This window comes from Loa loa (genome assembly GCF_000183805.2).
Source record: "Loa loa unplaced genomic scaffold supercont3.20, whole genome shotgun sequence".
Lineage (NCBI taxonomy): Eukaryota > Metazoa > Nematoda > Chromadorea > Rhabditida > Onchocercidae > Loa > Loa loa.
The window spans coordinates 29,629-45,406 of NW_018108200.1; the positions used below are offsets into that span (position 1 = coordinate 29,629).

Sequence of the window (15,778 nt, forward strand, 5' to 3'; positions counted from 1 at the left end):
TTTTTACACAATCAAAGAAGTTAGTTAAATGATTGTGGTAATTAATGTATGACAAAAATTATAAGTTTGGTAAGTAAGGTGTAAGGTAGGAAGTCATATAGTAAAGCATATATATATATATATGAATGATGAAAAACGTTGTAGTGGAGGATACAACATTTGCACTTAGCTTTTAAGTTTTTCTAATTTTTTTTTCGTTACAAATTTTACAAATTACTTACCTTGTACAGGGTTAATGATATTTCGACATCCTTTCATTAAACTTTATACTTTATTAGACGACAAATTGTGCTCCTTTTATTTGCATTTTTAGATTTGTTGACATATTCTGTTTACAGAAAACATTGCAATCGCATTTTTATTGTTTATCGAAAAATTTAGTCACACTGTGAACTACCAAGAATAACACAGATAAATTGTAAATTACTCAATGCAGGTAGTATCAAATGTTGCATAGCTGTTTAAAAAAAAAAAATAGTTAAAAAAATTAATGCAACCAATGCGCCTTTGACATATTTATTTTTTTAAAGCATTTTTGGATGGTAATCAAGAAAATAAAAGCTTATTAAAGCTTATCTGAATGATTTAACAATTTAACACTTTTACGTTAAAAATGAGAGAAAAAAAAAGGCCATCATTAAGTCATCCGTAAAAATGTTGATGCGATTAATGCTGTCTTTGAATATATTTATCAAACTTTAAACTCTCATAAACTGCATACCAAATACAGTTCCCTTATAATTTCAAAATATTACCGTAATACTAACTATTATTACCACTGACAAATCCATTATGCCTCAAACAACAATTTTTCTCTCCGAGTAATATATTACCTTATAATATAATTTCCAATCTTTTCCTAATGAGGGAACATTTTGGCTTTATTTACTGGAAAAAAAACGATAAATTTTATTAATTTGAAAAGAAACTTAAATTGAAAATTTTAATATATTATTTAAGCATGGAATAGCATTATAATATAAAAAACAATTTTTAATAGCCCTCCCGATTCAAATTTAATGCTCACTGATAACCGTTTAGGGACCGTTACTTTAGAAGTCGGTGAAGGAGACATTATCAGTTCTTACTGATAGTATTTTTTCAAATCCCCTCCTAGATACACAAAAAATATGGAATTAAACTTTGTTCACTAGCTATACCACAACATTCCATTATCAATGATCATTATTAAATGATATGATGACTATCAAGTGGGACCGCTATTTTAGAAGAATTGATAAGGGGATATTATCACTTCTTACTGATAGTATTTTTTCAAATTTCTTGCTAGATGCACAAATATGAAATTAAACTTTGTTTATCAACTATACTATAACATTTCTATCACTATCAGATGGTATAAATGTAACAGCGCAAGCGCTGATTTTGTCATTTAGGATTGCATTTTCAACTTTCAATACTTCTCGTATTTGCATATTTGGTTCTTATCACATTGACTTTTCCGTGAAGATAGTTAATTGGACAAAGGAATTAAAAGTAACTTATGTAAATTTGACCAATATATCGTGATTTGTTCAGATGATGAGTCATAAATATCGATTCATTTATTTAAATTGAATCATTTTTTTTTTGCTACAAAGTTTATTCTGCTGGCTGTTCGAAAACGTCATACAAATGAATCAATATCTGTCTTACTAAACATCAAAAGGAAATTGATTTAAGCATAAAATCAATCGAATCGGTAAATTGTAAGGATGAATTTTAAACAAAAAAATATTTAAATTATAAAAAGGTTGAAATTTTTCATTCGATTTTTGTCAATAATCGACAAAGGACAAAAGGTAATAAAATTCCTAAAAGTTTTTGTAAAGGCTTTGAAAGAAATAAACTTTAAAAGTTTCTTGAAATAAAATTTTTTTTTGAAAAAAAGAAAATAAAAGAAATAAAGTTTTCCTTAGTTTCACGAAGTCATATGCATAATCAAAGACAATTGAAATGTACATCATATATTACACAATAAATTACTTGTCCTATCCCTGATGACTTCTGATAACTGTTATCAGTATATCATCACATATCGTGGATCATATTAACTCTATTACTGATTCACAGTAATCTCGATGATTGGTTGAGTTATTTTTTCTGGTGAAAAATAATTATTAGAAAGGATATGAGAGTTATAATTGACTTCTAAGCAGATGAAGGACAGGTGTAAACAGCTCACATGAAAATAAGTTTAACTGTACTATTCGACAATACTAGTTAAGTAATTAAGAATGACAGTTATAATTAATTAATCAATAATAACGGTAATAACAAATATTATTATTATTATTCTTATTATTGTTATTATTACTATTATTATTATTATTATTATTATTATTATTATTATTATTATTATTATTATTATTATTATTATTATTATCATTATTTTCATTAATTATTAATTGTTATTGTTGCTGTTGTTAATCATTATATTATCAGCTACAAAAAATAATTATTTTTAATTATTGTTTGCTATTATTGTCATTTCGACAAAAAATAATTATTTCTAATTATTGTTTGCTATTATTGTCATTTCGACTCAATCTTACATTTGTATATACTTATGATTAGTTTACCTCTTAATGTACTGATCAGATCTTTGAAATGCTAAATTTAGGCTAAATGGCTAAATTTAGCATACTAACCTTGGATATTTTAGGCTGTTAAAGATAAAAGTAGTTAGATGGAATGTTTCCTTCATTCCAATAAAAGCTAATTTCTCGTGCTACATCTGCTTTGGTTAATTGAATTATCAGACACATTTTACTGTGAAAAATTTTATTTTCAAATATTTTCGCTTCACTGCAAGCATAATTTATACAATGTTTAGTGTTTGAATTTAAATCATTAGGCTTTCAAAACTCTGTGCCAAACATTCTTGCCTTCTTTTTTAAATTGCTCAAGAAAGAAACAATTATGTTTCATACACGTGCTTCCTTTTTTCGTTCTAAATTCGCTGTTATTGTTATTTCGACTCAAACTTACACTTGTACGTACTTATGTAATCATATTACCTTTTAGTCTATTTATCAAATTTTTGAAATACTAAGCTTAAGCTAGATTTAGCATACTTGAAAGCATTAGGCATACGCTTAACCTGAAATATGTGTAACAAAAAAAAAAGAAACATTCTTCATTCACACTTGATTAACTATTACTTCAAAACTTTTTTTTTGAAGAGTATTTTTAGTTTCCCATTTACTTTGATTGATTGATAACTGATTAGGATTTGGAAAATTTCATTCGCTGTTCTTTTGTTTTGTTTTTTATGATCTTTTTCTAATTGATTTGAAAAATTTCTTGCTTTTTCAAATATTAATCAACGACTGCATTAAAATTGTCATTATTACAACAGGTTTTTTTTTCATGAATTTTGAAACGAGGCTTATAAAAAAAAAAAAACCTGTTATACTGATAGCATCTTTTTTTTCCCATTTCTTTTTCTTACACTGTTAGAATATTTTGAGTCTTTTCTTTTTGTTGTTGTATTTTCTTTTCACAATATTTTTTTAAGTGATAAAAAGAGGAAAGTATTTGTTTTTTTTAGGCCAATATTTTTATATGGAATATTTCCCAAAAATGCATTTGCAAATATTATTTATTGCAATGGCTGTAGGTTTGTGAAATTCTTTTTTTTAAATTTTAATTTTATTAGAATTATAATTTCTTATGATTATATATAAATAATATGTATGTTAAATAAGTGAAGCAAGTTTTAAGTTCTTTCGGAATACTAAATATTTTTGAAATATTTGAATGCCTAAAAAATATCAAAAAATTTTTGAGTATTTGATAAAGAATATTTTGATTAGTCAAATTTATTTGTTTATGTGTTTTTTTTTTTTAACGTAAAAATTTTATGTTATAGTTTACGACGATAGTCATAGCATTAAGTATTGAAGATAACCAATTAAATGAGTAATTGTATAACGTTGATTTTGATTTAAGATAAAATCAGCAGATTTATATCACTTAAAAAGGTGATCAAATTTTTGCTTATAAGGTAATAAATTTTAGTTAAATAACAAAAATATGTATCAGATTTGGATATTTTCTAATTATATAACAAAATAATATATATATTTTTATTTATTCTTGCAGCATATGGGTTTTTAATTTTACCAAATAAGTACCGAATTAATTAATCAGTCAACAAATAACTGATGTGAATGAAAACGAGCAAATATGGTGTTTTATAAAAAATATGGTTTATTATGGTTTTTTCAAATATGGTTTATATTCGTTAGAAATAAACATTAAAAAAGAAAAAAAAAGAAAAATTTCTTTCAAGTATTAGTCGATGGTGAAGAAATTCGCCGTCGTACATCTGTGGCAATTATTGGTGAAGGTGCTTCTGGAGCATCATCAGCTTTGGCGCTAATTGAACGTGATCCAAGTCTTAATATTACAGTCTTTTATAATGTACCATTTGAACAGACTGTTACTTTTGGCCCTGCTGGCTTGTTTCGAGTTGACACACTTGAAAACAGGTTTGTTTAAATATGGCCAAAAAAAAAAGGGAAGGAAATTAAAGGATTTCTTTATTTTTCACTTCGTAATTTTCATCCCTTCATTTGTCATCACAATTTAAATTCCTATCATGATATCTTTCGTTTCATTTTTCTTTCGTTTTTGTTCTTTTTTTTTTCTCCAATTATTGCATATTGCTTTTACTACATACCTAAACGTGTTTCTTTTTCTTTTTTTTTTTTTTTTTTTTTTTTTTACATATGAAATTGAAATTATTAAGTCAACAAGTTTTCTGCTTGATAATTTCAATGTTATCGAAAAAGTGAAAAAAGAAGTGTCTTTTACATATATTATGTAAATTAGAATCCAATATGAATTTAATGTGTTTCAGTTGAAAAGTTTACTTTATAGTAAGTAACTATATGAGTGGTTTAAGCATTTGAAATTAACTAAACAGTATTCAATTAATTTAGCTATGAAATATGTAAAGTTTGAAAGAAAATGAAATAAATTCGAGAAAGAGAGAGAGTTGTTTATCTTGCTGAGTCAATTTTCAATCAAAAATTCCGAAACAAATCGATCAAAAATGGGGAAAAAAAACTGAAGTTTGTGGTATGTGGAATATATGTCAAGCTGATTAATGCGATTTGTCTTTTTTTTTTTATTTCTGGAATGATTCCTTAATGAAAATGATAAGAACGGGGAATGGATGTGGAAATGAAAAAATCAATTAGAAGATAGTAAATTATGCATATAAGTAGAAAAAAAACATATTGGTTAATTGAGTAATGTAAAGAAAATGAAATTAATTATAGTTTAAAACAAAATTTCATTGCAAATGTTCTAAATAATTTACAAATTCTTTTCATACAGTACATGTAATGTATTGAAATATTTTGATTACTTATTATTATTGTAAGTTTTACATAAACTAAAACGAAAAAAATTCTGTATTATGGTTATTATCTAATTACCATTTTTAATAATTGAAAAAAAATTTTAAGTTTATTTTTCAAATTCAAATCCGTCACTTCCTTTCTTTTTCCTTATTTATTTATTATTCTTATTTTTTAGAGCTTACGGTAAACGATCATTTCCTCGTTATGCTAAATTATTTCGAGAATATGGTGGGGAAATATCCGGTGTTAATTTATTATCCGGACATATTTTATCAACAAATTTGACAGAACTTGTTGAACAAGTTCTGTAATTTAATTTTTTTTCAGAAATTTATGTTTTTCTCTTTTTCCTTGAAATTTGTCAGAATTGATTTTTCTTTTCTTTTTCGGAATATGACAAAAACTTTTCGTATTAAATTTTAGTAAGATTATCAAAATTATTTTAAAGGATGAAATTTATGGTGATGTTGTTTACAATTTTCGTTATCTTCGAGAACATGAAATGCAACAGTTTGCTGATCAAGATGAAAATGGTCGTATATTTGCGATACATTTTACAACATATACCACAGAAGGAGGTAAATATGTACCATGGATGAAAAAACAATTACTAGCAAAAGGTGTACGTTTTATACAACGTCATATTAATACAGTTAGAGATGTAAGTTAACATTTTCATTTCCTAATTTAAATTAATATTCATTTGAAATATTATATATTATATTAGATTAATAGTAGGATAAATGAAGAATTTTAATTCGTGAAGTCCTGAAATTAATCACTGATTAAATGAAATTTAAGTAAAGGAATAAAATGCTTGATTGAAATTTAAAATTAATTGTAATTAAAATTTGGACAATATGATCAAAAGTTTTGATTTAAGAAAGTCTGAAAATATTTTTTCTTAATTGATTAAGTGAAATTTAGTTGAAAAGGAAAATAATTAATTAGAATTAAAAATTGCAATTACAATTGAGATGAATATAATCAAAAAACTTTTTTCTCTTTTTTTTTGTGACATAGATATCATGTGAAATTGAGATTATTTCTTTTTATCCTTTTATTTCTTTCATTTTTTTTCACCAATTATTATCGTTTTCTTTTACTTTGTTCATTGTAATTACGAAATATGGATGAGGATATAATCAAAAAGTCATTGGTCTTGTAACAATAAAATGCGTATTAAAATATTCCCAAATAATGGTATTTTTATCTTATATTTATCATTCTTAAATTTATTTGAAATGATGTAGTAATAAAACAAGCAGAATTAGTTTCAAATTAAATAAATAATTTTTGATTATTTATAGCTCTTCGATGAATTTGATGTTATCGTAAATTGTGCAGGATTAAATGGTGGTAAAGTAGCAGGTGATGGTGATGACAAGAATATGTTTCCGATACGAGGCATTATATTTGAAGTAATATTTTAGATATACATTCAAGAAAACCGGTTTATATCTGAGCTTGTTTGCGTAAATTAAATTAGTGCAATTTGATGAAATGAAATACTACATATAGTTTTTTATAGGCTAATGATGAATCAATCGAGAATGCCTTTTTAGTTCATTTTATGGAAAGCTTGCAATAATTTTAATCACATAACTTTAATTAATCTAGTGCGTGATAACTTTTTTTGTTTTAATTGATAACATTATTACCTTATCATAATACTTCCTTGCTAAAATGTTGTTATCATTTTCATATCATATTTTAGTTATGAGATTGAATTTTAATAAAAGAATAAATAGTTTGCATGAACATGCTCCTACATCAATGGGATATTCTTGTGTCATATGCCTCTTTTTTCTGAAAAGAAAAGTCAAATTTTGCAGTAGAATGACTTAGAAATATATTTGATATTTGGTTAAATATGAGGTTATTTCTTATTCTGTTAGTTTGTCGTTACTTAAATTTTCTTTTTTTATTACATTCGAACAATTTTACAATCCAAAAATTTTTTCGTATACTATTATTTTAGGTTAATGCAACATGGCATAAACATTTTCTATATAAAGGATTTGAAACATTTTCTATACCAACGTTAGTTTTCATTCTTTTTTTCCGTTTTTTTCATCTATTATTTCCTTTGCATAATTATTGTTCTTCTGTAGATATTATATCATAGCAGATCAAATTCTAATTATCATGCTTATTGCTTTTGTGCTTTCAGTACGGATAAAGTCTTTATTGGATCTGTGAAACAGGCTGGTAGGTATGATCTTGAAATTACACCCGCTGATCGGACTGATATCCTTAATCGTTACTATCGATTGCAGCCAGCAATGAAAGTAAGTATAAAATATGTGAAAAGTTGACAAGTTATTTTGTCAAAATTTTAATAATGAAAACTTTAAATTAGTTAATTATTTGTTAAATATTTTCTGAATATGCATTTTTTCCACTTTTTTTGCCACTTAAATAATAATTGGTAAAGGTATGTAAGTATAGACGTATTAATTAATACAAATAGATATATTTCTATCATTTTTTTATCATTTGATGTATTTTTTATCGTTTGCTCTTTTTTTTAAATCGTAATATGAGTCTTGGAAAAGAAATTTAACTGCGATCCTACTAAGAAAATCCAGCTGAGATCCTACTGTATCACATTCAGCTGTATCTAATCCACTTTAACTGATTATTATGGCATAATTAAGCATAATTAAGTAAGTAAATATTGCTGAGTTTAGTTTGCTTAATCTAAAGCTTATAATATAATGAATCTGGGCTATAAAATAGTAGCTATATTAATGAGATAGAGTACATTAATTAGCTCTCTTGGTCTAGAATTATCGATTCATCCATTTTTAAACTCAATCCAAAATAGTAAAATTAATTGGCAAAGTGATGGATAACTGTCATTTCATAGGGTGCAACTATTTTAAATGAATGGTCTGGTTTGAGACCGGGTCGAAAAGGTGGCATTCGATTGGAAATGACAACGATTCGATACCAAGATCCAAAACTCGAGAAAAATTCCATCGAGAAAATAGTTAAGGTTCGTTGCATTATTGTCGTCAACAATAACAACAACATCAAAGAATGTTCAGTTTTCTTAAATTAGCATATTGGCTGCTTCATCGAATGTCGTTCAATTTCAAAACGACATATGGGACCTAATCATCTAACGTGAAGTCATCTGATCCATGGCAGTACTTCCTACAAAATTGTGGCTTAGTAATTTGTAAATAATCATTCAGTCATTGATTTGCAAGATTAGATTTATCTTTCAAAATTGATTACTGATCCACATATGTTGATTTGTTATGCCGAAGGTTATGTGTTATCTTAGAGTTTTTCGAATTGAATTGTTAGATTCGAATTTCTTCTTTTTCAGATTGTACACAATTATGGTCATGGCGGACATGGTTTAACTTTAGGATGGGGTTGTGCTGAAACAGTTGCTGATCTTATCATAGGCGATAGTAGCCATAGCAGCAGCAGCAGTATTAGTCATGAATAGGAAATATTAATCGATGATGTTTTATACATTGTGTATTGTTATTGTTAATTAATTGTAGTGTTGTGATGAGATAGACATGTTTATAATGGAAATAGTCTCACATATAAAGTTGAAAATTTTCTAAAACTTTGAAAGAACCGGGAGAAAATAAGAAAGAACTATGAGAATAGAGGAAAGAAGGAGGGGGAGGAGGGAAATTAATGATTGATTTCCTTTTTTTTTGTTTTCGATCTTTACTCTTTTTGATATTTAACTTTTGCTACATCATAATGTATACAAAAAAGTTTGTATAATAATAGTGTCGTTAATGTGATAATGAAAATTAAATGTGGGAATAGGATGAAGAATAATCGAAAAGAGATAACTCTAAAAATGAAGATAAAGAAAATGAAAAAAAATGCATAAGAATGGCGGAAATTTAAACAAAATGGCTCAAGTTTTTTAAGCTTATTAATGTTTACAAAAAACCTTTTGATGCCACCTCATTTTATTTTTTTGTTTATGTCTTCCTTTAAAATTAAAATGTCTTCCTTTTTATTTTTGTTTATGTTTTTATGATGATAAAGTAATGATTTAAATGATTTACGAGATGCTTTGCATTTTTTTCATTCGCAAATGATACTGATATGAGAAATGTTGGATGATTGAAAATATCAAATCAATATTTGCTTTGAATCACAGTGATTTTTTTTAAACATATCTGTTACTAGTTTTATAGCTTTTTTTCACTCAGAAATTATTCATATCAAGCAAAACAATAGATAATTATGCTTAAAACGTTTGTTATTTTTAGCATTTTTGGATTTATATAATGGCCAAATTAAAAAGAAAGCTCAACATTGTAATAATAATAATACTTACTATTATTATTATTATTATTACTATTATTATCACTATTGTTATTATTATTATTATTATTATTATTATTTTATTTTTGTTATTATTATTACTATTTTTATTATTATCATTGATTATTTATTGTCAGTCAGTCATTCAATCAAGTTTCATGTTGATAATTGTTCTGTACTTTTTTTCTTTTTTGTTGATAGGAAAGTGGATGAAATAGTTGAAGTTGAATGATGAGTAGAAAATAGCTAACTAATAAGATAATTAGCGAATAAAAAAAAGGAAAAAATTGTTGATTATCGGTAAATAAATGACAAATTTTTACAGTAATGGATAAGATAGATGAGATTTATCCGATGAACAAATGGTATGATTGTACTGAAACGACAAAATTGAGTCACATGAAGGAATCGATTGATAAGGTTTTATTTTATTATGATATTTTTGAAGGAAAAGAAAAAGAGGGAAATTATTTTTTTTTTAATTTCATTTAAAAAGAAAAGGGACAAGGGTCAAAATATCATAATTGTTCTCATTTACTACGATACATTTCTGAAACTTACTCCAATTGTCAATTAAGAATGGTCATGTTTCATTTTCATAAAAAGGTTGATGATTTGAAACTTACAGTAGTTTATTATATTTGTCACTCAGGTAGAAACTATCGGAAATTTTGGGTAATTAACTTTTAATTGACTAACATTTGATCCTCAAGCGAACAATCAAATACAGTTTCTAATGCTTTGTTGAAGCTATCGAAGCTAACTGTAATTTTTCAAAACTGTCACTATTGAATTTCATAGAACAGTAATGAATTGGACTTTATATCATTACATCAACTGAAAACAAGATCAAAGTTTATGATATCTTGGTAAATAAAAAAAAGGAATTCGGAGATTCTTTTTTTTTCAGGAAATAACATTATGTGACACAGAAATAGCAAGAGAAAAGAAGAGATTGAAAGTTACAGAAAATTACAAAAACATCTCGAAGATCTACCAAAGAAGCTTAGACATAATGTTAACGTAGGGAAATTTTTCCTGCATTTTTTTAGTGGAATAACACTTTATTATAATTTTTCATAAATTTTTCATTAAGATATGCCGTACGTAAATTAATGGTTTCTCCCTTTTTATAAAAGTATGGCATACATGAATTGATAATTTCACCAAATTATACGCGCTGTGGTACTGAAGGCTTATTAAATGATATTAAAATATCACTTGAATTTTTTCATTAAAAATATAGATTCATATCATGTATTGGATTATTTCAATTCCAGGTTCCATTGGGTAAAGTGGGTTTTATGCCTGGTCGCATTGTACATACCAATAAAGTAATGGTTTTACTTGGTGATAATTATTTCTCAGTTTGCTCATGCTTTCATGCATGTGGAATTATTGATCGCCGAATATCTTGCAAGTTTATTTGTCATAAAATAGATCATTGTTAAAAAAAACAATAATTTCTGACCCTTATTTGATTATCAGTTACTTTTATGACTGCTTGTTATGTATTGCATATTAAATTACGAGATTAGGAAGATTGCAACAACGTAGCATACAGTAATAAGAAATAAATATATGGGAAAACAGGTGCTATAATATGAACAGTTGTAATTGATATACTAAAACATTAAACAGTTGTTTTTTATTATGTACTAACGAGATGAAATTGTTTAAATAAGGCGTAATTTGAAGATTCATTTTCAGTTATCCAAAAAATTATCAACGATTTCGAAGAACAGAGGAGGCGTGCTTTAACACAAATAAAATTTGGTAGTGAATTATTTAATTTGGTAAGTTATTTCAAAGTTATTTCTCGACGTGGAAAGATTGTGCGATAAGTTTTTATATGATTGTAACGATCAGTGCCAGTGAAACTTGCGTAATCGTCGAAACTATTTCTAACCTGATATATGATTAATGTATAATTTGCTAATAAAATCTTGTATTATACACAGTCCTACTAGTTTACTTTAAATTCCCAGAGTGATTCTATCTTTTTCTTTGCTTAAAATTTATAATACTTCGCGAGAACGGCATCGTAAAATATCATTTATAATTTGTTTGCAGAAAAGAGAGCAAGTTGAAATACGGGAACCATTTGATGAAGCAAAGTATGAAGAAGAAAAGAAGTGTAAGTTTGTCATCACTTCTAATAGAAATGATCATCCTTGATTGTAATATTATTAATTTTTTCTTTCATCATACGAAGTTTGAAACACTCTACATATTTTATGCAAATTTTCAATAGAATGCTTAAATCTATCGATTCATTTATAAATATCATGAGACATTTATTAGTTAAGAGTAATAGGTAATATTAAGCATAGCTATCAATAGCAATGATGTCCTTTGATTAAATTTTGATTGAGATGAACTTTATTCTGCAAGTTTCATTCATTAACCAATTGATATGGTAATAGTTGAAAATCGTTTTTCCTTTACTCCAATCTAATACCGTAGATTATGATGCGATTCCCTTTTTTACTTCGCTAACATAACATTTTAGTTAGACTGATGCGTAAAAGGGATCATTTGCAACAAGAGAAACAAGAAGGAGAATGCAATGCTGAGGTGAGCATTATTTATTAAGGACAATTTGGAGTATAAAGCTTGAAATATATTTGTAAAAGTGAGTAGCTTTGAAAGGTGAGAATGTTAATTAGGCGATATGATGTTAAACTTACTTTTTTCTTATTCTGTGTGAATTGCAAAGATTTTTACTTCAGGAAGATTTCGAACGAAAAGATGAAAGAATAAATAAAATGAAAGATATAACTGAGACAATTAGTGAATTAGCGAAGTAAATGTTTACGAATTTATCGTTTCTTTTTTTTTCATCGATCATTGTAACGGTAGGTTAAAGGCTTTTTTACTGTCTTATGTTAGTTTTCTTTTGTATTCTTTTTAAAGTTTCTCATATTCGTCTTTCTTAATTAATACACAGTACACCTCATTCCAGTAAAACATTCTTAAAGCAGTTTGATGAGTGATTTTGTTTTTATTCCTGCATTTTTTTCCAATTTTTTCTTTTTTTAGTTCTGAGTATTTATGCACGAAAACAAGTGAGAAACGGGATGAAACCGAAGATTACGATGAAAAAATTACCGAAGGATTTGATGGAAAAATCAAAAATTTTCCTGCGGTCAGAGCACAATTTTTTTTTTCTTTTGTTCTTTACAAAATAGACTTTATAAATTGATTGTGTATAATTTGAAGATGAGAGCTTTGTTTTCTCTAACTGTTATAGATGTCAAAAAATATTTTTTTCAATCTCTTTCAAAGAATGATTTTTTATTAAGGGTAAAATGCAAAAAAAAATGAATTAAAATTTAGGATTACCAGAAATTGCTAGCACGATTGGATGAGCTTGAAAGGCAAGAAGAGGAAGCAGGTGAATTAGAAAGTAATTATAGGTGAGCTGTTTTATAGTTTGAAATAATGGTAGTATGCTTAATTATCTACTTAATTATCATGTATTCATCTTCATTTTCGGATGGGTGTTGAATCGCATCGAATATTACATTGGAGTAATTGCTGTTTTTTAATGTGTAGTGCAAGAAGCATGTAATTCAAGCTCATGTTGAACACGAGCTGCAAGTAGCATCATATTGCCAAATGAAATTTAACCATTGGGGAATATAGCTTTCATTCTCGTCATTTGAGATGAGAATGAAACCTACAACGCTTTAATCAATAGTGGCATTATTTGAGCGTCGTTACTAACTCTTACGAGCCACTACATATCTGTCATAATTTATCAAAAAAGCGAAAAACAAAAGTAGACATTTACTCATTCTATTTATTATTTACTATTTAAATCATATATCGTTCGACTGTCTGGCAAATCTTTTGATTATAAATAGAATAGTAATGTCTATTTGGGCTACAATAATTTAGTAAATTACTGAATTTATTAAATGTGTTATTTTGAATTATTCTTAAACATAATTAATTAGACAGTAATTTCAGCAGTAGCCTTGATTCGGATGATGTTTCTCTGGAAAATAACGAAGATACAGTTAGTAACAGTTTGTTGGGAGAGAAACAAGAAAAGAAAAAACGGAAACGATATGTAATGGGACGGAAAATATTACTCAGATGGTGTTAAAGGATGCAAATAATGAATCTCAAAAAATACGGCGTACAGTTCGTTTCAAGAGTGAAGATGAAGCTTATTCAGCTAATATAACACCAATTTCATCACCGGATTCAGGAATACCACTTCATGAAAATGAACCGAAAATGGTTAGTAAATATTGCTTATTATTATTAATTAATTCTTTAATATAATATCCTATGATCATTTGTTGTATTAATCAGAACTGTTTCTTGTAAATTTTGAGAATGAAAGATTTTGTCTTATTCGTGTGATTATATTGAAAGAAGAAATAGAAAGTAATAGCTTTGGTATGATGTAAGACTCTAAAAATGTTTATTGGAATTTTCAAAATTTTTCAGATTATAAATGGCGATCCACGTTTCTCATGTCCTTTGCCACGTTCCATTTTGCGCAATTTTAATGAAAAATCACCGGTTGATGTTGATGCTTTAGCTGCTGTTGAATCAGAAAATTGGAAAGAGATTGTACCGGTTTCTGAACATGTGAATTCTTATTTGAATTAATTTTTAAATTCCTAACAATTTTTCAAGTAAATCATGTTGGTATTAATTATAAAAAGATAACTCTCTTGTAAATGATTGTATAAAGATTACTCTCTTGTAAATGATTGTATACTTGAAAATGTTTATTTCATTCTAGGCATTTACGGGTAAAGTTTTGGAGAGGCATCCACCTGATAATGATGGAAGCACCGAATCAATACCAGTTATAATGCCTTCGAAAGATGGCTCATCTCGAGGTGTTTCACGTTTTAAGATGTCACGCGCACACCTTGATTAACTCTATCGTTTTGTTAGTTGCGTAACAAATCTGTGCTGTTTGTTTTCTAAAGTGTAAATAAGTTAAATTTTTTCTTTTTTTCAAACAGTCAGTACATAAACCGTAGCATAAATTATATGCAATTATGTTCATACTCATGAATATAAAACTTTGCAATACCAGTTTTAGCACTCGTTGATAAAAGCAAATATCAGTTGAAATGGAATTTTCACTTCCGAACTTTCATAATATGTTTTCAAATACTATTTCATACTATTTCATGTGGCAATTTAAAGTTTTAACTAAATTTCTATCGACTTCATTCCTATTCGATATATATACGTCGAAAGTTGACAACAAAACTTAATTCTTAACGTCAAGAGAAAATTTATATTCAAATTTTTTTCATAAAATATGATCTTATTCTACTTTTATAATATCCTAACAAAACCAATCCATCTGAATTGATCCAATCATTTCAATACATTATTATGCTGTGTTTTATTGTTGATAGCATAGATGTTCGATTAGATATGATCAAACCTTCGGTGATCAACTATGATAGTCCAGGTTGCATTTGATAATAGAATTTATCTTCTCGGTCTTTTTTTCTTTTCAATATTGACAAATATTTAACTTGCTAGTCCAATTTGGATGTCGTTCCAATCACTTCTGATACTACGAACTCTAATATCACATAGATATGTCCGTATTTTGTTTATATTCACGTCTTAGCACTTCATTTTAAGACCTAATCATTTCCATTTACCCATTACATCATATTATGAAGTTTAATTAAACTCGTGGAGTTTAATTTTCAGAATTACTCCCATTGATGAATTCTATTTACCAATGCCCGTCAATTCTAATATATACGTACGTATGTATATGTGTATGCATGCATGCGTGCATCTGTGTTTATAGATGATTGCGTGAATTTGGATGGATAGAATATGATCAATAGTAACATGTACAGCAAAGTCAAAAACAATAATGGAAAATGAAATAACAGTAAGAAAGGAGTAAATTATGTAAGTAGCAGTATAAAAAGAAAAAAGTGAAATATAAAAAAGAAATTAGAAAAGAAGAAACAATTTCCAGAAGATTTAACATCACAGAAATTTATTATACATTCCCAAAGATATCTTTTATTTACATTATGGAGAAATTATATCAAAGGATGATAAATATAACATAATTACCC

The 15,778-nt window shown here is 26.8% G+C and overlaps 2 protein-coding genes across 2 annotated transcripts; both read left to right on the forward strand.

Annotated features, from left to right (window-relative positions):
* Window positions 1–4,210: 4,210 nt before the first annotated feature.
* LOAG_03943 (hypothetical protein) lies at window positions 4,211–8,841 on the forward strand (the record flags this gene model as incomplete). The annotated part of the gene is made up of 9 exons (XM_003139480.1): window positions 4,211–4,223; window positions 4,298–4,496; window positions 5,551–5,677; window positions 5,824–6,036; window positions 6,686–6,796; window positions 7,357–7,418; window positions 7,549–7,666; window positions 8,248–8,376; window positions 8,716–8,841. The coding sequence occupies 9 exons, from the start codon at window positions 4,211–4,213 to the stop codon at window positions 8,839–8,841; spliced, it is 1,098 nt and encodes a 365-aa protein (XP_003139528.1).
* Window positions 8,842–10,016: 1,175 nt separating this feature from the next.
* Window positions 10,017–14,631, forward strand: LOAG_03944 (hypothetical protein; the record flags this gene model as incomplete). The annotated part of the gene is made up of 11 exons (XM_020446460.1): window positions 10,017–10,109; window positions 10,970–11,105; window positions 11,400–11,485; window positions 11,763–11,826; window positions 12,202–12,266; window positions 12,422–12,495; window positions 12,732–12,837; window positions 13,029–13,108; window positions 13,665–13,940; window positions 14,154–14,297; window positions 14,455–14,631. The coding sequence occupies 9 exons, from the start codon at window positions 10,017–10,019 to the stop codon at window positions 13,801–13,803; spliced, it is 843 nt and encodes a 280-aa protein (XP_020303203.1). The 3' UTR covers window positions 13,804–13,940; window positions 14,154–14,297; window positions 14,455–14,631.
* Window positions 14,632–15,778: the final 1,147 nt, after the last annotated feature.